General features: G+C 36.1%; 2 protein-coding genes across 3 annotated transcripts; one reads left to right on the top strand and one right to left on the bottom strand.

Annotated features, from left to right (window-relative positions):
* Window positions 1-534: 534 nt before the first annotated feature.
* On the top strand, window positions 535-8987 carry LOC129270065 (mediator of RNA polymerase II transcription subunit 10-like). Its single transcript, XM_064095317.1, has 5 exons — window positions 535-676; window positions 3146-3321; window positions 4239-4325; window positions 5372-5474; window positions 7395-8987. Exons 2-5 carry the CDS (start codon window positions 3188-3190, stop codon window positions 7482-7484), a joined length of 414 nt encoding a protein of 137 aa, XP_063951387.1. The 5' UTR covers window positions 535-676; window positions 3146-3187; the 3' UTR covers window positions 7485-8987.
* Window positions 8940-23675, bottom strand: LOC129253853 (exosome complex exonuclease RRP42-like). 2 transcript variants are annotated; one of them, XM_064095316.1, is made up of 7 exons: window positions 23496-23675; window positions 17141-17254; window positions 15878-16057; window positions 14782-14921; window positions 11796-11919; window positions 11157-11312; window positions 8940-10561 (listed from the first exon to the last, which is right to left on the bottom strand). In XM_064095316.1, exons 1-7 carry the CDS (start codon window positions 23550-23552, stop codon window positions 10466-10468), a joined length of 867 nt encoding a protein of 288 aa, XP_063951386.1. In that variant the 5' UTR covers window positions 23553-23675; the 3' UTR covers window positions 8940-10465. The 2 variants fall into 2 exon arrangements, with proteins under 2 accessions (XP_063951386.1, XP_063951385.1); XM_064095315.1 differs by lacking the exon at window positions 23496-23675 and adding an exon at window positions 18715-18863.
* Window positions 23676-25324: the final 1649 nt, after the last annotated feature.

The following is a 25324-nucleotide window of genomic DNA, read 5'->3' as shown; positions in this document are numbered from 1 at the left end:
AATCATTTTTTTAATTCTCCCATATTGCAATATTCTTATGCGAAACTGAATTTTCATGATACCCTACCATGAGAAGATAAAATTGGGTATAAGAGAAATCTACCTGTCTTCATGATATTTTTAAGATACATGTATTTTTTTCAAAAAAAAAATCTGTGTGGACCTAACCCCTTTTGCAATTAACTAAACTGAAATGGACCTAACCCCTTTAAAAAAAAGTGATTTTTCTTTGCCATTTTAGTTCACTTTTTAATAGGAATTTCAACTTTTCCTTGGTATCATATTACGGAGCTACTAAAAATCTATACATTGAGACATAAAAATCAAATTTGATGAAAAATTGACCTATAGGCCTACCCCTTTTAATTTTGCGAGTGAGCTCTTCATCTAGGCTCAATTTTTGAAGTCAATATAAAAAACATATTTCATTATTTTGTTTGATATGCGAATTTATTCATAAAAAAGTGCTCTGTGAAATATCTCGTTTTATGGTCTGAATAGGCCCACAGTATGCAGTAGGCCTATAGTTGATCTAGTCTCATATACTTCAGAATGCAGACTCTGCGAATTGCGAAAACCAACAAAAAGACTACCGGTATACGGTACTGGTGCCGAAACAAATTGTGAAATTGGGGGAGATTTTGCTATATGAAATTTGACGAATATTATAATTAAGGTAAGTAATTGTTGACACTGTCGAGCTAAACCCAACTTTAGTAATTTTGCTAACATAATTGTAATTGTAAAAATGATATTATCCTTATTTCAAACGGAGTTATTTTGATTCGAATGCGGATTGGGAATTAGGAGGCCGGTACGGTACGCGTTACCGGTACGGTAACCATATGAGATTCATATGCACACATATCCAATGGTGTAATCGCACGATTCTGTGATACATTCACTGGAATTGAATAGGAGCTAATAACCTCGTGCTAGCGTGTGTGGAAAGTGATTATGGTACTGGTACGGTAGTTTTGTGTATGGACTGTATTCTACTGTGTGGTGGTGTGAGTCACTCATTCAATGAACAAGGTTATGATATAACCTTGTTCTCAGTTATATCTCCATGTGTGGTAAAATAAGGATGGCAATGTTTGGCTTATTTTCTCTTTTTCTTTGGGACAAATACTTGATTTTTTTACACTGACAGTTTCCATTACCCCTATTTGTCATACAACTTGGCCCTTAAGTATATTTGATTCTTTAAATTATTTTTTTCTTAATTAAAAATAGAGATAAAAAATGAAAATTTTCTTGCCATATTATTTTCCACCAATAGAGGGCGTACACACAAATATGCCCAAAATTCAAGTTTTTAAGCGCTCTAGTGAATACAAAATTATTCTCAAGTTACTAATGAAAAATAAATTGCAACTATATGGAAATTAGTAATTTTGGTCACAAAAGTGATATTTTAATTATTTTTCAAAGTGTGTGCTCTGTACAGCATTGGCATGCCATAATCCAACCTGTAGATTCCCCACAGGCAGGGTGGTTGCAGTGAACAAGTGGTGTGAGTGAGCCAGCCCCCCTATAATTTATTTTCCCTTTGACTTTGTATTTTTTGGGGATAGATCTAAGTTTGAAATTAATTTTAAAAAAAGTTTGCACAATCATCAATCAATGGCTATGCCCACTCATTCAATGAACAAGGTTATGATATAATTATAACCTTGTTCTCAGTTATATCTCCATGTGTGGCAAAATAAGGATGGCAATGTTTGGCTTATTTTCTCTTTTTCTTTGGGACAAATGCTTGATTTTTTTACACTGACAGTTTCCATTACACCTATTAGTCATATAACTTGGCCCTTAAGTAAATTTGATTCTTTAAATTATTTTTTTCTTAATTAAAAATAGAGATAAAAAATGAAAATTTTCTTGCCATATTATTTTCCACCAATAGAGAGCGTACACAAAAATATGCCAAAAAATCAAGTTTTTGAGCGCTCTAGTGAATACAAAAATTATTCCCAAGTTACTAATGAAAAATAAATTGCAATTGTATGGAAATTAGTAATTTTGGTCACAAAAGTGATATTTTAATGATTTTTTAAAGTGTGTGCTCTGTACAGCATTGGCATACCATAGTCCTACCTGTAGATTCCCCACAGGCAGGATGGTTGCAGTGAACAAGTGTATTTACCAAGTATACACCCTATGATAGTAAAAGTATATATTTTCTGAAAGGAAATTGCTCTTTGAACCCAAATATGCACTCACAAATAGCATGAGATATAGTGTTATTGTGTTGAATAACCTCATATTTGTGGTTATAATATCTCCTATTGTCTGCTAGTGACCAAAATAATCAAATTTCTGTACAGTACAGAGTCAGAACTTTTTAACAATGTATAATTTTATTGGGTTTATTTATGGTCAAGAAATTACTTTAAAATCAACCAGAACTTTTTCATTTTTGTTCCAACCCCCCCAAAGAATTGTATTGTGTGTGTTATTTTTGCCTGCATTACCATTACATGGTGGATGTATCTGCTGTGTGTATCTGATTTAAGGTATAAAACAATTTAAAAGAAATTATGATAACATAAGACCAAATAATACTTCTAAGATTCTTCATATATTGTAAGTCTGAATGTCTCTGACCTGTGTCATTTGACCTCTTAGTTCTGTAACAAAGCAAGTATCACTTTCATCCTACAGAATAGTAGAAATCACATTTTCTTTTTTTTACACAAATTAAGAATAACTGAAGAAAATACATGTGTGTGTAAATTTGAAAAAAAAGTTGCAAAAAGTGAAAAAATGTAGACAATTTTCCTATATCTTTTTTCAGTGTTTTTGACCTTGCTGACATGGTATTTCTGTTTTTTCATGAAAACAAATCTTGGAATCCCAATTTTATAGGTCACATTTTTAAGATCATGGAGTGAAAAAAAATTGATGTACTATAAGTCAAATGTAAATTTTTATGCAAACTTTTGGGTGTTGAGAAATAGGGACTGCTCCCCCTTGCAATGCAAGCCTTCACCATATTCACTGGGTCCAATAATATCTCGAACTCTGCCTCATTTGGCAGCAGAGCTCTTTGAGCTACAGTAGGTTGAAGTACCGGTATTTAGAAATTACTTTGAAATCCAGGTGTAACTGCATCAAAATCTATCTTTGTGTGTAATTCTAGAAGTGGAAGTCCTGAAGCGAAGACTGCCATCCACCAAGAAGCATGTCGTCATCTCAGCCAGACAAGTTTGAACCTTTGGTAGAGAATCTTGAGAGGTTTATTGAAATCACCAGGCAGTTGGGACTGGTTGTCAGTGATTTCCAACCGCAAGGACAAGCTCCTCTTAACCAAAAGCTGTAAGATCCCCTAAGATTCAATTAAATTTCAAGGTTTTGTTCTCCAATTGAGTTATAATATAAGGATCAATCCACAGGGTTGGGGCGACATCACTTTGTTGTGTTTTTGATGAATAGTTAGCTTGTATGTGTTGTTACTTAAAAGGTCAAGCTCCTTATAAAAAAAAGCTGTAAGGTTCTCCAAAATTCAATTAAACTTTCAAATTGTTTTTCATTTCAATAAAATATAATCTAATAGAAACTAACTTTCCAGGTTATATGAAATTGTTTCCTTATGTATTTTGTCATATTTATTGTAATATTTATGTATGTCACCCAAATGATAAGGGCTAAAAGTAAAGTATGCAAGTGGTTAAAATGAGACATACATAATTGTTTTCTTGTTTTTTAAAAATTCATTTTTATGATGGCTGTATTATGTAGAACTTAATTTATCTCTCATAAAAACTGTTTAGCACCGCTAAACCAGGGATATCACATGACAGACATGTATACAGATTTATATAAGAATCCACCATCATTGTTATTCATTGTTTTGACTGCAAAATGTTCAATATTTCCGTTTCTGAAACATAATATAATCACAAAATTGCAAGACCAAACTGTCTTTTTCTGTATCTATCTGGTAGCTCAGAAATTTAAAACATTTCAGTTGTGTGTAAGATATGATGTAGAAGTTCATTGTTCAAGATTAAGGAATGATTAGGCAAGATGTGATAAGGGCATTCTGATTCAACATTCATAAGGAAAGAATGTTTCTAGCACATTTCATGGCAGAGGCTGAAATTAGCCTGAAAATGGATAAAATGTGTGTGAAGAATTTACAACAAACTACATATTATTAGCATGGCAAGTATTTATATCACAAACTTACCAATATTTATTCATTGTTTTTCATGCATTCATTTGATGTTCAGACACATGTTGGTGAGCAGCCTTCAAGAACTAGATAAAAACAAAGAACAAGTCCAAGATGTGCAAGTACCTCTAGAGCTCATTTATGAGTAAGTAGCTACCATAAATTATACTCTGTTAACCCTGAATTGACAAAAGGATATTTGCTTAACCCTTTGAACCCAAAAAGCCAGAAAATTGGCTTCACTATGAATGCACATATACCCCAAAAGCCGGAATACCGGCTTTAAATAATGTGATTCGAAAAAGCAAGGGTTTCAGACGTCAGGTGACCCTTTAAACATGATGTCATTTTAGAGATATTCGGTTGAAAACTGTAGTTCATAATTTTGTTGACAAATGGCTTTCATTTGTAAGGTTTTAGCATAAAAAATTCCAAAATATACTCCCCTACCAAGGAGGCTCGTGCGATAATACACGTCGAGTCGTATATGGACTGTGGGTAAGCTGTTGATGAATTTTACTTCTGTCAAGCAGTGATTTTGAGTCAAAATTTAAGACAATACTAGTTAGTAAGGGAAGCTACCAAACATCGGGCCAGGCCTGGTACCAGCGAAGTAAGGTGCCGCTGGCATGGCTGGCTTGAATCATGAGAAAAGGAGATCATTTATTTCAAATATCATGTATTATTCATTAATTTTGCCAATAAACTTGATATCTGCAAATAATTTATGGTGAGGGTCACGACCGTCCCAAATAATTCAGGGTTCAAAGGGTTACCATACTTTCTATTATGAAGCTGACAGAAGTGAACAAGGAATTATATTCGCTTGGTCTACAAAAAGTTGGTCTACTATTGATATGATATAATTGCTGTTTGCTCTATTCAACACTTAGTCTAATTCCTACTTATACCAACTAATTCTCATTTAGTCTAATGCCCAGCTGATCTAACTCGCAATTCTTCAAATTAAAATTTGGTTCGAAAACAGTTCATGGAATAAGAAGGGGACTTAGACCAAGAGTGATATGGACAAAATGGGTATATCCTAACAGGCAATTAGACAAATCATTAATGGTCTAAATGGCAATTAGACCAAGTGGTTAGTAGAATTTAAGGTTGTAGACGAACATGATTATTTATTTCTGATACAATCTTATAATTCTTTCAATTATTCATCATCTTCATTTCCAGGTATGTTGACCAAGGCAAGAACCCACAACTATACACCAAGGATTGCATGGAGAGAGCTGTAGCTAAGAATGAGCTGGTTAAAGGAAAGATTGAAACATTTAGGGTAAGCATACACAATTTTGTAAAATTCAATTATTTCCAAAGATGTACAGTTGATGAAATATACGACCCCATATTTCGTGCTCCAAATTTCGTGAATTTAAAGGACAAGTCCACCCCAACAAAAAGTTGATTTAAATAAAAATAAAAAATCGAACAAGCACAACACTGAAAATTTCATCAAAATCTGATGTAAAATAAGAAAATTATGACATTTTAAAGTTTTGCTCAATTTCACAAAATAGTTATACGCACATCCTGGTCATTTTGCAAATGAGGGAACTGATGACATCACTCACTATTTCTTTTGTATTTTATTAATGAAATATAACATATTCTAATTGTCTCCCCATCGTCCTGTGAAACCAAGTTTTATTTCGCCCCTGAACATGCGGAATTACCAATTTTTAACATTATATGGTTCAGTCAAGTTGGCCCTCACTGTCAAATCTGTAAAAATGGAAATATTGTATAATTCAAACAATAAAAAACAAAAGAAATAGTGAGTGATGGACATCATTGATTCTCTCATTTGCATGTGACTAAATTGTGCATATAACTATTTTGTGAAAAATAAGCAAAACTTTAAAATGTCATTACTTTCTTATTTTACATCCGATTTTGATGAAATTGTCAGCATTATGCTTGTCTGATTTCCTCTGTTGGTTCAAATCATAATTTTTCTGAGGTGGACTTGACCTTTAAAATATTTTATCCCCGAACTTTGATTGCAAACATGCATCTAATTAAAAGCTCTATTTAAAATAAAGCAAAATTCATATAGCTAAGTGCAGATTTAGCTAGCTACATGTACCATGCTGAGTTTGGTTATGGTGTGTCGTATGGGGCCAAATTATCTAAATTTGATTTCATATTCCTTGAAGCTTGTTTATCAGGAGTGTCAATTATCAGCCACTATGTGAGTAAATTTCAGGTGATTGGGTCAAGGACTAGGTCAAAGGTCTTATTAGGCAACCTTTTGAATGAAAACTAATATTATTTTGTCTTAGTTTCTTTAGTATTAGTATGTCCATTGATTTCCTTATATTCTTTTGTCTTAGTTTCTTTAGTATCAGTATATCCATTGATTTCCTTATTCCTTGAAGCTTGTAAGAAAATATCTGTCAATTATGTATCACATGTGTATGTATGTAAATATTTTTGCCTGAATATTAATCACATTTCAGTATTTGAGGTGAAAGGCCGTTTTGTTATCAGGCTCATTTCTTTATTTAATCACAGATTGGAAAATTTCAACAAGTGTAGCAAAAAATTCCACCATGGACAGTAAGAGGCCAGTCAAAGTGACATCCACTTGTTTAAGGAATATGATCCCTATTCTTTCTATCTTTGATTTGTTTCATATTTGGAATATAAAGCAAGCAATTACCATTTGGTTTCAGTAGATGAGACATACTGTCACTTCATTGGTCATATCAATGTACATACATACATTATCTTTCTTCCTTCCTTTGGAATAGCCACAATGTATCCAAATTGCCTTGGAATGATAGTTCATTCCATTTGTTCCATCTACTTTAACCTAACTGTAAAGGGTTGATTCGACCCCTTCCCCCTTCAGATCTCAACCGCCGGTCATGCTACTGCTGCAAAAATTTGTGGGCGCATGGAGCTTGATGTGAAAAATTTCAAAAATTGATTTTAAAAATATTTAAAAATTAATTATGCAAATAAGTGTATGAAATTATGTCTTGCCTATAACTATACTCCATTTCTCCTGTAACTCACTTACAATAGCTAGTAGAATGATAATTTTGGTGAAACTATTCATTTCTAACAATTTGACCTCCCCCTCCCCCAGCTAACTAAGGATTATTTTCTTATAATTGAACATTTTGCCCAAACTATTCACTAGATTTAAAAACCAATTATATTTCAAATGATATTTTATTTCTTCCTTCAGAGATTCAAGAAGGCCCTGGTTACAGAACTGGGTAAAATGTTTCCAGAAGAGATTGACCGTTACAAGACTGTGAGAGGTAGCGACACATGATGATCTCATTGAGTATCCTATTGACTTGTGAAAGGACCATTGTGCAAACCTTGCCTTGTGTTATGAAAAGACAGTGATGGTTTTGGACCAGAAATTGGAGAGGATTACTGAAGGAGAAAATCGAAAAGGTAACCCTTGATGGATAAATGAATCAATGCAATATTGAGTCTGCACTTCAGAAAATGGTGGAAGTATAGAGTGAGGCCAGCTAAGTTGAATCTTTTGAGATCACAGAACTCTAGTTTGACCCACGAGAAAGTTGAATAAGAAGAGGTGAATTATGCTGTGCACATTCTGGACTGAAAAATCAGCTCTGACCGTGAAGACGATAATTCAACTTAGACATAGTTAACTTTTATGTAGTCTTAATGTATTTGTAGATGGAAGTGTTTTAAGATATTTTAGATTTCATCATTATGGTGTCTGAACGGTAGAAGAAACTACACACTACATTGCAGGGTAATATCTGTGGATTCATTGATGGCATTGTCTTCAAATATTCCAAAAGCAACCAATATCAAGTCTGAATGTACATATGATTTGAGATTGTAGGAGTTTGTATGGAGTCTACACTGCAAAAAATTATTTCATTTGCTGATGGAGCGGTGTCTTTGGATCATGTACGGTTGACTCTAACTACATTGCAAGTCAAATCCTTGGGACCACGAAAATTCTATTCGACTTAGGCGATCATTTTGACTTACGGAAGGTAGACTATACAGAGTGTAACATTTTTCAGACGTCATCAATACGATACATGTATTCACACATGTAATCGCAGAATATGCATAGTGCAATTGGGAAGCCTGCGGAGAAGACTAGATGTTTACTGGCTTAGCTTGAACATACAAGATGTTACCAAGGAACGTTTGATGGTGACCTGGTTGGTCATTTGTTAGTTCAAAACTGTTATAGCCAATTTTAATATAATCTTCTCAGGCTTCTCAACCCTAAAAGGACTGGGCTTTATGAGATGTATTGAGGACGGGGGCATGATGGCCCCCCCTTCTGATCTCAGCCGCTGTTCGCGCCAAAATTTTTGGCATTCCTGTATGTCGCGAATTTGGTCTCAAAAGTTGCGAGACTTCAAAGAAAAAAGTCATTGAATTTTGTGGCGCTATTTTTTGCGTTTCGGAAATATTGCACAAAGAGTTGAGGGGGAGCCATCATGGACCCCCAGTCCTTTTAGGGTTAACACAGTTACTTTAAAGCCATGCTACTCAGAGTCAATATGTAGCCCTTTCCCCCTATCTCCCTTCCTCGCCCCTCTCCTTTCTCGCCCCTCTCCTTTTTCCTCCCCCTCTCCCCTTCACTCACCCTCTCTCAATCCAACTCTTTCTTCTCAAACATATGCTATCTTTTTCTCTTTCTCTTCCCAAATCTCTTTTTCGACTGGAAGTGAAAATTAATAAAGACAATGATGTAAAATGAAAGCTAAACTGAATGCCAATCATGTGTGATATACTTGAAAATTTATAAAGACATTAACAATTTGTAAATTTACAATGTTTTATTGGTGATTATTATTTAGGGTGCATTCAATCGAACTCCTTAGGATAGAATCACAAATCAAAATTAGGGGGGGGGGGGGGTCAATGAGGCCGATGGTCCATGAGGCTGAGTGTTACATACGTTTGCCTAGATCAAAATATTTTCTGCTTAGCCCGATCTTCAAAATAAATTAGAATACATACACCATCATTTCAACTGCATACAAGTTAACTATCCAAATTCATCCATATTTTGAAACAAGCAAGGTTTACAAGACTAGGCTATAAGCAGAGAATAATTTGTATGTAGAGAAACGTAATCCTTGTCCTGAGGAAAGACACATTAGGGGCCCCAAAAGCATGATATATAGAGACAAAATACCGATAGGGCTGTTGTACCTTCAACAGCTCCTTTCAGGAATGTGCCAGAACATCATCTTATGTAACCTGCAGTGCAATATATCTTTTAACTTTTCCAAGAGGTTTCATTAAAATGAAACTTGCTTTACAATGTAACAGAAACGCCTGTTTTGCCATAATATTCATCAAAATCAGGTACATTTCCATTGCCACGCATAATAAGTACAGTACAGTGTGTTAGTCACACAAACAAAAGCGATGCGAGAGGCTGATCAAAATTGTATTATCCTAAATGACTTGCCATCAATCTTGCTTTTAAATCTTGTTTTAGTGCAATATCGAGTAATACATTTTGGCATATTTGCACTCTATCTCAGCAAATTAAGACACTCATACTGTCATGAAGCCTATCAATATTCTTATTGATATATTTCCTTTCATATTGAATGCTGACATTGTGCATTAATTACTGCTATTCATAATGAAGCAGATAACAGTGTATGTGCCAATTTTTTTACCCAAAACACAAAAAAATCTCACTTTTTTAAAAAACTATCACCCTGACTTTCAAATGAAAGAAAATTTCTATGAACAAAATCGTAGATAAATGCGTACTCATATTTGTCTATTTTCTTGGTACAAATATGAAACACTACATTAATACATTATAGTCTAGGAAAATACAGTACAAAAAGCATAAAAGGCATATTCAGGTCCTTCCAAATCTACTCAGCTAAAATTCAACATAGGTCCATGAATAAACTGAGTCAAAAGTTCATCATATGAGTAATCCAATGCTCAGCTCCCTCTCTTTCTTAGAAAATAAAAATTTAAAGCTCGTCTGCTTGGCTTGGAGTTCAGAGTTCAATGGACTCGGTGTCAAGTTCAAAGGTTGTTATTCCACGAGATAAGTCCTTTGCTTGACATTTTTTCCTTTCTTACACGGGAAAACTTTCAAAGCTCGTCCTATCTGCTTGGCTTAGGGGTCAAAGTTCTAAGGTCATTATTTCATCATGAGAGGAATCCAATGCTTGGCATCTCTCTATTCTTCAACAAGAAGATTTTCCAAACTCATCCCATCTGCTTGGCTTGGAGTTTTAAAGTTCAATGGACTACTGTATCAAAGTTCCATCATGAGAGGAATCCTTTGCTTGACATCTCTCTTCCTTTCTTTGACAAGAACACATCAAGGCTCATGTTCAGGTCTTTACCAATCTGCTTGGCTGACTGTCAAAGAAATAGTTAAGACAATAAAAGAACATGATTATATTAACACGAAAGAGAAGCCTACAAATTTGCTAATTACCAATAGCACATGAATTATAAAAGTCTAAATAAATGTACGTATTTTATTCTTTAAAAAATTTATTATGTAGTGCTTTTTTTTTACTTCGTCTTTTTTGTTTTACCAAAGGAAATCATTGGTGACACCTTTTTTAATCACGAACAACATGAAATTGAGTTTAATCAGTCAGGGTAAAAATACTAATATATTTCTGAACTTTGGGCTAACACACAATTTGCATTGGAAGTGTACATAAAATCACATTTTCTCTTTGAGGTCTGACATCCACTTACAAAACACTGCAATCTTTTCACAAGGGGGGGGGGGGGCCTTTTCTGTTTGAACTATTTTTTTCTTCTGGGATATGGATTCCATCCCGATAAGGTATCGGTGAACAACGTACACTCAGCACATGACTTCACACATTTTTTTTCTCACATTTTTGTCTACCTATTTAAACAATGGTCCTAAGTTCAGATATGTCTACAGGTTCAAAACCCTCAAAGGATGATGATCAAACGAAAGGGAAAAACCTACATCAAGCATCTCATGAATACTGTCTATCGTCAGACTTCCCGAACCTTTCTTCATTATACCATCTATGGCGCCCTCTTTGTTGACAGCTGCAACTATGCAGGCCATGCTGCATGCCTCTTCTTCAAGTGTTGCATCTACGATGTGACCAGAGTCAAACTGTTGATAAAACAAGTAGATCAATGTTGCATGTTTTGTTCAAAACACAGACCAGAAACCAGTCCGCAGTGTTCTTTTATATTTGCTATCCATCGCGCAAACCTTTGTATTAGAGTCTTGGTGAGTGTTTCATTATAAAGCTATTCATATGTTATGAAAGGCTTTATTTGTGACTGGTAAACCTTTCTCAGGCCCTACATCAACACCACTGAATGCACAATTTACCATAACAAAGGGTCACCAGTACTGTGTTACATCCAGCATTAAGTCATGAGTAACTTACGACTTGGGCCTGTTTCATGAACATACAACAATTGTAAATTTGTCACTATTGTAACTTTAATGGAATTCTTGATTTTGATTGGCTGCTGAGACCTGTTACCATGGTAGTTGCCACAATGGCAGAGTAACAATGGTTGTATCTCTAATATGAAACAAGATCCCAGCTTTATGAAACGCCTCCCAGGTCAGTTCTTTTTTTACCTTAGTGACTGTGACTAGTACAGGTAGATTCTTGGTGTCCAATGTGATGAAATCATGAGGGTTACTAGAAACCTCAATGTCTTCAGTCCCATCCATGTCTTTCTGTACGGTCACCAAGGGTATCCTAACATAAACAGGAAAGAGATTAAAGCTAAACTTGAGCATTTGCAGCAAGCAATAATGATTTCATGAGAAAATCTATAAAAAGTGTCACTGTATATAATTGCTTTGGGGGGAATAACTGATTGCTCCCCCTCCACTTCGTCTACTTTCCATTTAGTCTCATCCCAAATGAATTAATCATTGTTCATCTACAACCCGTTCATCTACTAACCATTTTGGTCTAATTGCATTAGCCCATTCACCATTTTTACCAATTTCCACTTGGTCTAACCAGGAGTAGATCCAGCCAGATTTATAGCTTTGAGGGGCTGACTATTGTCCAAAAACAGTATGACCCTGGAAATGGTATTGTGTTCAACCGGATTAGATCCACCACTTAGTCTATATTGTTTGGGACTTATATAAATCAAATTTTCATCTGGCAAAGTGAAAAATAATAAGGAGACAGGATAGACATCGATAATCTAGTCACTGCACCAGGTGAATTGAAGACCAAACAACAATTAGACCAAATCGATAATAGATCAAATAGGTTCAGGCGCAGTGGTATTAGACTATCAGAGAAGAAGACCAACAGCTTAAATACCTAGTGAATAGAAACTGTAATTGTAATAAAAAGTAATTGGAAGTAACATAATTGAGGAAATGTATACAACTTAGAAGATATTTTTTCCTTCCAGGGGCTTGTTCTGAACAGGCCCAGGCATAAATAATATTTTCGGGGGCTTACTTTCACAGTCTACTTCTGAAATCTGCAACATTGGATAAAGCTTTTACATTGCAGTGAATTGGGATTTTGCCCCAAGCCCCTGTGTAATCTTTCCCCTGTAATGTAAAGGCATGTTAATGGTACAGGTTATATTGGATTATTCTTGATTTTATCTTTCACTGTATGACCATAAGGTCAAATTTAAAGTGGAACAAGTGGAATGCCTCTGGCCGTCTCACCTGCATCACGCGATTCAATATAGCAGCAGTGCTGATTTTGAAAACTACTATAACTCGCACAAGATGTTCAGTGATACTTGGTTACTCTTATTTCCACATTTTATGAACTAGACCAATACACTTATAGAGATATGATGGCAATTCAACAAATACCCCCAACGTGGCCAAAGTTCTTTGACCTTACATGACCTTTGACCTTGATCATGTGACCTGAAACTCGCACAGGATGTTCAGTGATACTTGATTACTATTATGTCCAAGTTTTATGAACTAGACCAACACACTTTCAAATTTATGGCTGTAATTCAACAAATACCCCAATTTGGCCAAAGTTCATTGACCCTAAATGACCTTTGACCTTGATCATGTGACCTGAAACTTGCACAGGATGTTCAGTAATACTTGATTACTATTATGTCCAAGTTTCATGAATCAGATCCATAAACTGTCAAAGTTATGATGGTAATTCAACAGATACCCCCAATTCGGCCAAAGTTCATTGACCCTAAATGACCTTTGACCTTGGTCATGTGACGTGAAACTCATGCAGGATGTTCAGTGATACTTGATTAACCTTATGTATAAGTTTCATGAACTAGGTCCATATATTTTCTAAGTTATGATGACATTTCAAAAACTTAACCTTAGGTTAAGATTTTGATGTTGATTCCCCCAACATGGTCTAAGTTCATTGACCCTAAATGACCTTTGACTTTTGACCTTGGTCATGTGACATGAAACTCAGGCAGGATGTTCAGTAATACTTGATTAACCTTATGGCCAAGTTTCAAGAACTAGGTCCATATACTTTCTAAGTTATGCTGTCATTTCAAAAACTTAACCTCAGGTTAAGATTTGGTGTTGACGCCGCCGCCGCCGCCGTCGCCGTCGGAAAAGCGGCGCCTATAGTCTCACTCTGCTATGCAGGTGAGACAAAAACTATGGTAGGGGAAAGAAAATTTGAATACAATTTTTCAATATAATACAGTGCAAGATTTCTTTTCTTGGAAACTACCAAAACTTGTTTGCACTTACATTTTTTTTTCTCTGTTTACATTTGCCATTTTGCACATGTATACATGTAATAAGATATTTTTATCCTCAAGATAAATCAACAAATTAAATAAACAGAACTAAAACTGAGTAGGACAAGGATGACAATCCCCTTTTCAATGCACCCCAATCTTACAGCGGCTGTAAAAGAAAAAATCCCATTCGGCAAAACAGATAATTAGAAGAGAAAAATGTTTGCATTGACCCGAACAACCATAGTCAGCCCACTCAACTTTTATTTTCTTATTGATATTTGACCCCCCAAATCAACAAATCTGCGGACCAACCCCAATATTTTCGCGAATTTTTCTACATTTATTTTATTTGCTTGTTTTTTTTCACAAATAAAGTTGTTGAATATCACCATGGAACAATGTACAGAGGTCTCATGATATTTGATCCAGTGACAATTGCTTCATTCTAAATTCCACACACTAATCGAATGACCAACTTCAACCCTGGGTTTAACACTATACCCTACCATAAACCTAACATAAACACCCTATTGCAACCCTAACCCTACATCTTAGACGAAATTAAGCCTGGAGCAATGGTCACAGGAGCAAATGTTGTGTAACCCTAACAGAGGGCACTAAGGCTAGTAATGGTAAGCATATTTGACTTATGGACGATCACAGCAAAAACTCCCCATTCAAAAACTGACATTAAAAAGTTGTCAAATAAAGAAAACTAGAGAGAGGGGGAGGGGAGAGACTGTTTTGTTCTGCTCTGATTCAGGCATGCATTAAATTCCCCTTGGACACAGGGGGACATTTTATCCACATTTGACATCCAGCAACTTTCCTTGGTTTTTTATTGGCCAAGAGCCGATAACTTTCATGAAACAGTCCCCATTACATACCTTGTATTATAGAGAGCTGCTTTAACTGCAAGAGCAATAGCATCGAAGAGATTTCCTCCACATTCCAGCACAACTATATCAGCATAGAGTGTCCATACACATTGACCAGCTATAACACACAATGATTTGTAGTCCAACATCTGCAAAAGATATACCAAAGTGGAAAATAAGAATAAGGGGTGCTGCAATCATGTGATGGGGACATTTTTACAAAATCAAATTGCTGCAATTAATTGCAAATTTAATGTTGATAGCAAGATTACTTACACACAATACGTAGTAGCCAAAATATCAAATCAGAATTAAAAGCGCGTTGTAAGAAATATGCAATCAATTGCAAGGCTATTTTCTAAACAAATCAATCATAATTCTTGTAATCGATTTCACATTTAATATCGATTGCCAAATTGCAGCTTGCAACAAAAGAATGGTGAATTAGGCATGGATTACTAGTACAAGTTTCCTGCAGCAGCTTCATGAATAGTCTTTTATTTTGCATATATAGCCACTTTATTTACAAAATAGGATAAAACAACTTTTACAAAATCCAAAATTCTATTTGTTTGAAAATGCATATTTGACCTTCAATTTACAGGTATCTCACAATGTAATTGAGCATGAAATTGCACAGAACTATGGCTGGCCAATTATAACATGGGTTGTAAGTATCTTTAAAAAAATAATTCTGGAGTCATATTTTGTTAAATCTGTAAATTCGTGACCAGGGATTGTGACTCACAAAAATCAATTTTAGAAAGCTGTACATCAAATTCATAAAATTGATAAATTTAGATTAAAACTGATTTAAGTTGTAAGTGAATCACCTTCAGCTCCATGATAACCTTTAAAAGGACAACCATGAAAACACACTATAGGATACTTGGCTCGCTAGAGTTCATTAAACTTTTCTTTCATTTATAGAACACCCTTGTTGATTTGTAAATAGTCTATAAATTGCAATATTCAGATATTTAGCCTGATCTACAGACAAGCACAAATATCTCCTGCGTATGTTATTAAACCTGTTAACAACCTCCATTACACAAAATCTGATTTTTCATAATGAAATTAACTTTTGAAGATGCTGTTGTCCTACCTTTTCATTTTTGTAGACAAGCCCGAGCATGTTGGATATCTCTCCTGCCAGCTCATCTCCGCCCCGCCCGGCAAATTTGGGTGATGCGTTGGCTGAGAAGTCTACAAAGAATTCTATTGTGCCGCGGGAAGGATTTAATTGATTAGGTGGTCCCATTTCAGCTTTAACACCAACTAAAACCTTTCCAATTAAAAACACATTAAGAAAAAAAGTGACAAATTTAGAAAAAAAGTGTTCAAAATAAAAAAGATAGGGAGGAACATAAGTATAACGCCAAAGATAAAGGATCTAGGTGGATTTTTGACTGCATGCATTCAAATATGCTTCTTTATTTGCAAGATCAAGAATTCAAAATGCATCTTACTTCTGAAATTTTCAAATAATGACCTTTGCCACCTTTGACCTTGTCAGTATTTGAAAACACAATGCCCCCAGCACCCATCTATGGTGGGTGAAAGCATAAGAAAAAACACCAAGAGAGCAAAGGGTGGAAAATTCTGATACATTTATAATGATGCAGCATCACACTATCATGCTATTCAAATTGCCAATTTTAATAACCTGGAAAATTTAGTAGGAATTTCGAACATATGTTTTGATAGAAATTCTACTTAAAACAATTAACAGACAAGCGTTTTTCAAGTACAACTGAATCTTTGAGCCATCAGTTACTATGCATGATTTTGGTCAATTCTCTGAGCACAAAGATTATACTTCATTCCATTTAATTTCATTCAATTGAACAATATAACACCATGATAGCTGTGTGTATCTCACACAGCCAAACAAAGATACTTACCATGTTCAGATTACCCCCCCCCCCCCCCCCCGCTTACTGGGACAGCCTGCGGGGATCTCTGTGTGATTGATCCAGTCATTTAAAATTTTGATGTAAACTTCCTGTAGCGTCTTTGTGATTCAGCCAATCACTAAAACATGCCCACGAAGAAATGTGTAATAAGCTGGGAAGTTTTTTTAATTCCATCTCATTTCCATTTGTCTTTCTTTTGTCATTTTGTGACTTTGTGTCCAATTGACGTGAAGGGCTACAGCCTCTCTGTGATTGAGCCAATCTCTTAATTATTGTCATGTGCTTGGTAAAGATTATTGAATGTAGCCTATGTAAAAATATTGTTCATTTTGACCGAGTGGAATCTGTGCAGTGCCTTTGTAAAGTTTGATCAGTTTCTTTTGGAACCCAGTTTAGGATGAAAGTACACAAAGCAGGAATAGCCCATTTGGCAATTTACCAGTTAAACATACCTGTGTGTTTGAAAGCTTCAATCTTGCAGATCCACTTGTGTTGGACACTACTCCACATTCCAATTCAAAGTTTCGATAAGACAGGCATGTCCTCCCATCCGACCGCAGGTCATCCTAAAGGTAAAAGAGGTAAAATAAATCCTAAAAATTAACTTTGCTGATATCAAAGTGAAATGAATATTTAGCATTGGTCATCCAAGAGGGTAAGAGATCCTAAAATTTCTAAATTCATATATGTGGCTGAAAAATATGCCGGAATATAGCGAATTTCGATGACAATATGATCAGGATCAGGTTCTTTGACAGCTCGATCGCCGTCAGCTCAGCTACAGCTGAGTGTACGAAGTGCCAGCCAATCCGTTCGCTCAGCTGTAGCTGATGGCGATTGAAGAAGAACCTGGCTGATCCTGATCTGTTTGTCATCAAATTTCGCTATTTTCCAGCTTATTCTTCAAAAAGGTGGTAGGCTGATTATATTTGATATAAATTTATCTTTATGATTTCTTCTTTTTTCCCCCATCAAAAAGCAAAATTTAGGAGTAATCGAGGAGTGCAAAAGCGCTCCCTTTCTCCATAGTCCCTGTACTAGTAGTAGTAGTAGTTAAGCAACACCAACGGTTATTTGCGGTAAATTGCTCCAGAATCCAGGCAAGCCGTCGTCCGTCTGTGTAGGACAAAAAAAATCAGAAAATGTTGAAAAACTCCTCCGAAACAGCGGATTTATTAGTCTACTACAGACTCATTCCTGTCAACACAGTTCAAACAAGGTGATTGAATTGCAGACTGTGCAGCTGTGCCTAGCCTGGAGGCGTCTGGGGAGTAAAAGTCATCTACTCTACGTAGGCTTACTCCCCACTGACGCCTGGGTCGCAAAGGTATATTCACGCACGTACGGCCACAAAACCTGAAACTTTCGCCCCCGAGATTTATACTTTCCCTCTAAAAGATCTAGCCCTAAAACATGTACATGGGGTTCAACTTCATTTCCAACATTTCTGCAATATTGATTTCGTTTTTAAAGAAGAATTCATTAAAAAAACGAGAAAAATGTTATGAAAAGATGGGAAGAGCTTACGGCCGTGTTTACGTCGCCATCTTGATTTCTTTGTCTTCCGCTTGGCGACAGCATGCAAATTGCGCGATTGCGTGAATATACCTTGGCGACCCAGGCATCAGTGGGGAGTAAGCCTACGTAGAGTAGATGACTTTTACTCCCCAGACGCCTCCAGGCTAGCTGTGCCAGAGTTAGACCAAAAGCTTCGGTCTCTGTTATGTTTAAGCTTGTAACCGATTTTGCAATCGGCAACCGATTCCATTCGATTTCACAACAATCGGCGATCACTTGCCGATCTTCGATCATGCCCCTTGAAGGAAAAAATCGGATATAAAAAATCGGCATACCTGTAGATCTAGTTACAGTGCGGTCAGAACATATTCATATGTATAATATATAAGATTGTTCTTGCGGAGGTGCTAGCTATTTAGAGCTTTTTTATCGAATAGTTTCGAACAATCGAGATTCCTGGAATGTCAGAAATGACTCATAAAAGGTTGACCTACTTATGATGACCTACCGGTAGCTGCGCTGACTGGTATGGTGGGAGTGGAACTTGGAATGAATGTATTGTATAATACAAACAATGAACATGTACTTGTACTGTGTTTGTCATTTATCCCGCCCATGAGTGCACACAATGGCCAATAGCAATGGAGTTTGAGAGCTGTATGTGACTGCATGGGTGCATGAATGTGTTGTACGCATTATGTATGCTAGTGCTTATGCTGATAAATCCCGCCCATAAGTGAATACAATGGACCAATAGCAAGGGAGTTTGAGAGCTGTGTGTGACTGCATGAATATTACATGCATTATGTATGCTAGTGCTTACGCTGATAAATCCCGCCCATGAGTGAATGCAATGGACAATAGCAATGGAGTTTGAGAGCTGTGTGTGACTGCTTGTGTTGTGCGCATTATGTATGCTAGTGCTTACGCTGATAAATCCCGCCCATGAGTGAATACAATGGACGAATGACAAGGGAGTTTGAGATCTGTGTGACCGCGTGGGTGCAGGAATGTATTGTATGTATTACGTACCTAGTGCTTGCGCTAATTTTTGTCATAATCCCGCCCATGAGTTCACACAATGGACGAATAGCAAGCGAGTTTGAGAAATGTATATGCATGGAGCTATTAACAGCTCTATGGTATATGAATGCTGGGGTGCGTGGATGTGTTGTATATGCTAGTCAATGCCATGCTTAAATCCCGCACATAAGTGCACACATGGCCTATAGGGACGAATAATAGCAAGGGAGTTTGAGAGCAGTGTGTATGGATGTGTTGCGTGTTTTATGTATCATGTAAGCCATACTTGCAGTGATATATTGTCATTAATCCAGCCAGTGAGCCAACTCAAAGAATAGCACTGTTAGCAGTGTCAATCAAACCCACCACGTGCACATGCCAAAAGGTAGTGTAAAGAATTTTGCACTAGCCCGTTGAGTCTGGGCGGTTCCAGTTCTCGGCTATGCCTCAAAACTATCTTGTATTGTGTGAATGCTTGCGCGCATTGCGTAATTCACTGATATTGTTGAGTGGGTGAGTACCGGTATACAAAAAGATTGATACTGAGGCGTGACTTAACTTTTCCCAGAACTGATTCGGAGAAATGATGTACCAAGTAAGCTATTATAACAAAATGGGTGTACTTTGGAATGGTTATTGGGCGTGGCTGTAATCACACATCATAATGAGCGAACTTAGCTGAGCTCAGCTTCACATAAAAATACTTATAAAAGATGTCCCGCCGATCGTTCATTGACATGTGATCTACGACAATTATTTTCCTTTGCGACTTTGCTCGGAAGATGCGTCATTCGTTTATCTTTCTAATAAAAATCACTCATTTTATTGTAAAGCAGTTAAACCTCAAAACCCTTTCCTTTAAAAGCATGTTCCAAACGATCGCGCATGTCGACGACTTCCATTCCTAAACATTCGTCTTTGTGACTTTGTCAGGAAGATGCGCGCGACCGCGAACAAAATTTTGATGTATTCCTTTGTTTTTAAACATCGCCGATTCGATTTCGATTTTAGAAGCTTAACTGCCGATCCAATTTTCGATCTGATTTTTGATCCGATTTACAACATTAGTTATGTTGGTTGTTCAGCTGAACTCCGTTGCCGTTGGCTTCACTCACCAAATACAGAGACCGAACTTCTAGCGCGATCTGTACAGGCACTCATTCAATGAACAAGGTTATGATATAACCTTGTTCTCAGTTACATCTCCATGTGTGGCAAAATAAGGGTGGCAATTTTGGCTTATTTTCTCTTTTTCTGTGGGACAAATGCTTGATTTTTTTACACTGTCAGTTTCCGATACATCTATTCCTCATATAACTTGGCTCTTATGTAAATTTGATTCTTTAAATTATTTTTTCTTAATTAAAAATAGAGATTGAAAAATGAAAAATTTCTTGCCATATTACTTTCCACCTATAGAGGGCGCACACAAAAATATGCCAAAAATTCAAGTTTTTGAGCGCTCTGGTGAACACAAAAATTATTCCCAAGTTACTAATTAAAAATAAATTGCAACTGTATGGAAATTAGTAATTTTGGTAACAAAAGTGATATTTTAATGATTTTTTAAAGTATGTGCTATGTACAGCATTGGCATACCATAGTCCTACCTGTAGATTCCCCACAGGCAGGATGGTTGCAGTGAACAAGGGCCGATTGCACGAAAGGGTCTTTGCAAGGACCGTCTTTCGTGTCGCCCATCTTTTATGATACGCCATGTGAAACGCATTTCAAATAAATTATCTGCAAATATATTTTATTTGTCCGTTAGAATAAACAAAAATATTTTTTTATAAAATGATGTGATAAAAACTGATATCTCATGAAATTGTATAAAATTTGATTTAAAAGCTAGCTTACGAATTTTATTTGTTTATCATAAATTTCAGAAACACCCCGCTTATAGCGCATCATAAAAGATGGGCGACACGAAAGACGGTCCTTGGAAAGACCCTTTCGTGCAATCGGCCCCAGGTGTGTACCACTCTAGGCGACACCCCAATACTTACCCGTGCTAATAAACTGGGACTCCACTCACGCGCATTTGGGCCGCCCTAGCTTAGAACTAAGCTTTGTTTTACTAAAAAATAAATCTTGTAATGATTCAATAAATGTTACTTAATAAATTAGTACTGTTAAATCGGTACTCACCGGTTCTTTTCTTGAATTTTCTGGCAATTTCCCACGCTTCTGGCTTCAATTCTGCGGCTGTTCCTGTCGCGATAGACAACTACATATGCAACTTTATTCATAAATAGAGCGCCCCTTACGATAGTTGTTAAGAACGCGGCCAAATTGTTAGGTTTTTTGCACTGTGTCCAAGGCGTTTTTATTTTGTTTGATTTTTTATTTTTAATAAATATTTTGTTAAATAGCGATTTTTACGTCAAATATTAAATTCATATCACAAAATATTTTTAATTGTAGAAATATATATAATATCATGCAATTATTCATTCTATATATATTTTATAATAAAATTTATAATTGTTGCGGTCTTTAAAAAAGGATAGTCGATTGATCAGGTGATGACCACACGTATCACGTGATCTGAAAATCAGCTTCATACCGCTTTGATCGCACTCGACGGTGACCGGACTGACTGCCAAAAAAAGATCGAAAAATGACTCAAATGTAAGTTTCCCTTTATTTTATTAAATTCAAATTAGGAATAGGAATATATTTAATGGGCAATCTTTTAATAAATGATAAACAAACGAGGACAAAACTCATATTTTGGGAGTAATATCATACTTGGGTGCAGGAAACAGTACGTTTAGAAGTTCTAACCTGTTTTTAACGCATTGTCGCCTATGAGGTCCATACATGTTAATGTTTGGACCTCATTGGTACTAGGAGTGGTGTGTACAGGGGACTCAATCGTCAATGGCCATATGTTTATGTGTATTAAGTTCGGATAAAACAGGGCAGTGAAGTTGCGCGACAGCCGAGGTAAGTCACTGTTTTTGTTCCTTTTAACTTGATTTTCCCCGTTTTTTGGCAATTAATGCCAAGAGGGAATATTAATTTGCATTTCGGTCGGGTTAATTTTCATAACCACTCTAGGCGACACCCCAATACTTACCCGTGCTAATAAACTGGGACTCCACTCACGCGCGTTTGGGCCTCTCTAGCTTAGAACTAAGCACTAATATCACCTTAAAAACTAAATCTACAAGGTATGTATAATCTATTTATAAATTTAATAATGTTTAATCGGTACTCACCGGTTCTTTTGTTGCATTTTCAGACCATTTCTCACAATTCTTCGTAAATATTTGCGGCAAATTTTGTCGCCATAGACAGCTTAGCGTCCATCTTTATTGATAAATGGAGCGCCCTTTACGATAGTTGTTAATGCCGCGGAGAAATCGTTCGGCATTTTGGCCTGTGTTCAAGGCGTTCTTTCTGTTTTATTTTTATATTGAAGATTGTGCATTTGTTGAATAGCGCCGTCTACGTCAGGTATGAGATCGAGTGTATAAATACACTCTTCCAAAATAATTATGATTCCGACCTGGCGCTGTTTAACTTCAATCTCTTTCACCTAAATTAGCGATGAATGCTAGCATTATAAAATATATATTATTAACGTCTGACGAAAAGAATAACCAACCGATCAGCTGACGAGAACGCGAATCACGTGATCTTCATATCAGCTTCGATCGCGAGTCAGAAGAGAGGAGCAGTTGCCCAGAAAATCAGGAAAAAGCCGTGAAAATGTAAGTTCCCCTTCATTTCTTTCAATTTTTTTTATTGCTAACAATGTATTCAATTAGTGAGATCGAAATGTAATGATTAGACAGTACGATAGCTTGTAGTTTTGATAAAATACAAAAATAATCATCTTCACAAAGATTTCTGACACAAAATACTACTGATGTCGCCTATGAGGTCCATACATGTAATGTTGGACCTCATTGGTACTAGGAGTGTTCATAACAAAAGTTTGATTCATTAAACTTTTATTTTTTAAAGACAAAAATTGAAGAGCCCCGACAGGGGGATTTTGCATTGTAAGTCCCCTAATGGTGGCTGCACAATAGCGAGCCGTCTGTGTATGAGGAGAAACTTAAAAAATAAAAAAATGTTAAAAAACTCCTCGAAACAGACGGCTGCCAGCTGTCTATGCCAGAGTGTGAGCTAGAGAAAATTACAAACAGAAAAATCAGCGTATGGGACTGAACTAGTCTCATATATCAAGACAAAATAGACAAAACTTGAAATAAAATAACACGGAATATTGGACAGTAAATTACCACTTACCTTAATTCCATGTATTATAAATGTCTTTTCACCTTCTCCCAATTGAACTGAAGCCATCTTAGGTCAAAAATCTAAAGAAGCTACAAGAAGAGTCAAACTTTGTCTTTTGACTGTTTGGATCGGTCTCAGCACGAACAACAGCGACGGTAAAGTGCACGTGCAAAAGTAAGTTACGTAACCCGGTACGTGTCGTAATAGGTCCATGATATGATGCAGCCAGCCTGCATGCATCGGCAAAGACGTTTAGTGGGGGGGGGGGGGGGGGGGGGGCACGGAAATAAAAGGATTCCGTGGGGGAGGTGTACACCTGCCAGATACATCTCCTTGAGGTCAACGTATATTTTTGTCTCAATACTACTACCCATTCTCACCAAAGTCGTAGACAATTTGATTTTCACATGCCCTCCGTCCATACTACTTTTACTAAAAAAACTAGAATATGTATTCAGCCGGTCCCAAATTATATGGAACTCTCTTCCCCCTACACTTAAAAATAGTTTATCCCTTAATAGTTTTCAACGTCAGTACAAAGTAATTCTGTTAACAACGTCCGCATCCAATAACAACTAAGTAATAGTAACATGAGTAATCTTTGTGTTTGCCCTTCTCCTTATTAATTCTCACTAAATTTCATCTGTCGATTTTCTGTGACCCTCCACATACGCTAGTCCTTTAAAGTGTTTGCCTTTCTAGGAAAATGATAGAAAATAGGTAATTACCTATTTTCTATCATTTTCCTATAGTTTGCCTTTCTAGGAAAATGATAGAAAATAGGTAAAAATTACCTATTTTCTATCATTTTCCTAGAAAGGCAAACACTTCATTTTAACTTTATCAATGTATGTTTTTCCCTTGTATGCTTTTGTCTTTGTATGTTCTATTTTGTATCCCTTCTTTTTCTTTCTTTACTGGGCTGGAACTTCTAAGATCCAACAGATCTTTAATGCCAGTCCCCAGGCCAGTCCACACTCGAGCTGTTTTGTACACTATTTACTGTATTATCATTTTTGTTACTTTGTTTTGTTCTTGTCATTATGTATTTCTTATTTACCTGTATATGTTATTTTTATCAAGTGAAATAAATCTTGAAATTGAAACATTTCAGCAGAAGCTTAACATTTGAATATTCTTCACGGTGAACATTGTGACATATCCTGTGGGACAGCGGGGATATATCACCCGAATCGTTTCCCACAATTTGATCCTTTTACTCTTAAACATATTTTCTCTTATTTCGCTCGTTTTTTCCTTTCCTATTTTTCCCCCTAAATTTTGACTTGATCTCTATATTTCCTCTTTATTTTTTCTCTTGCATACCTATATCTCTATTATTTTATTTTCCTTTCTAGGTCTTATTCCCCTCTCTTTGTCACTCTCACTACTTCTTTCTTCTGTTTTCCTTCTCCCTCTTCCCACATTTTCTCATCAGTTGCAGTATGCTCTTTTCATTCACACACACCCACATTTATTTTCATTTAATTGTGCTTCATGGGATTTCTATTCTTATTTATGTTTATCTCTTTTTTATTTGTGCTTTTGTTTCAACCTCAACCATTGCATATTATTAGTTGATATAATAATCATTGTTGTTTCTTTCTTGAAGTTTTATTTCTTTACAGACCAGCCTCCTTTTCTGAAAAGTGAGTGTTATGGGGGTGGTGGTGGTAAACCCCTAACACCCCTCCAAGACTAATATCAGTGGTTAAATTGACCAGCTAATTTGAGGAGTTACATATTTGTTTGTTTTTGCTTAATATCATTGATGGAGACAGACTGAATCAAAGAATATCAACTGTAACATAAAGATCAAACAAATACTATTTTTTAAA

This window comes from Lytechinus pictus, chromosome 2 (assembly GCF_037042905.1).
Source record: "Lytechinus pictus isolate F3 Inbred chromosome 2, Lp3.0, whole genome shotgun sequence".
Classification (NCBI taxonomy): Eukaryota; Metazoa; Echinodermata; class Echinoidea; order Temnopleuroida; family Toxopneustidae; genus Lytechinus; species Lytechinus pictus.
Note: the sequence above shows the minus strand (reverse complement) of the source record. Positions and strands in the feature narration are given on the sequence as shown.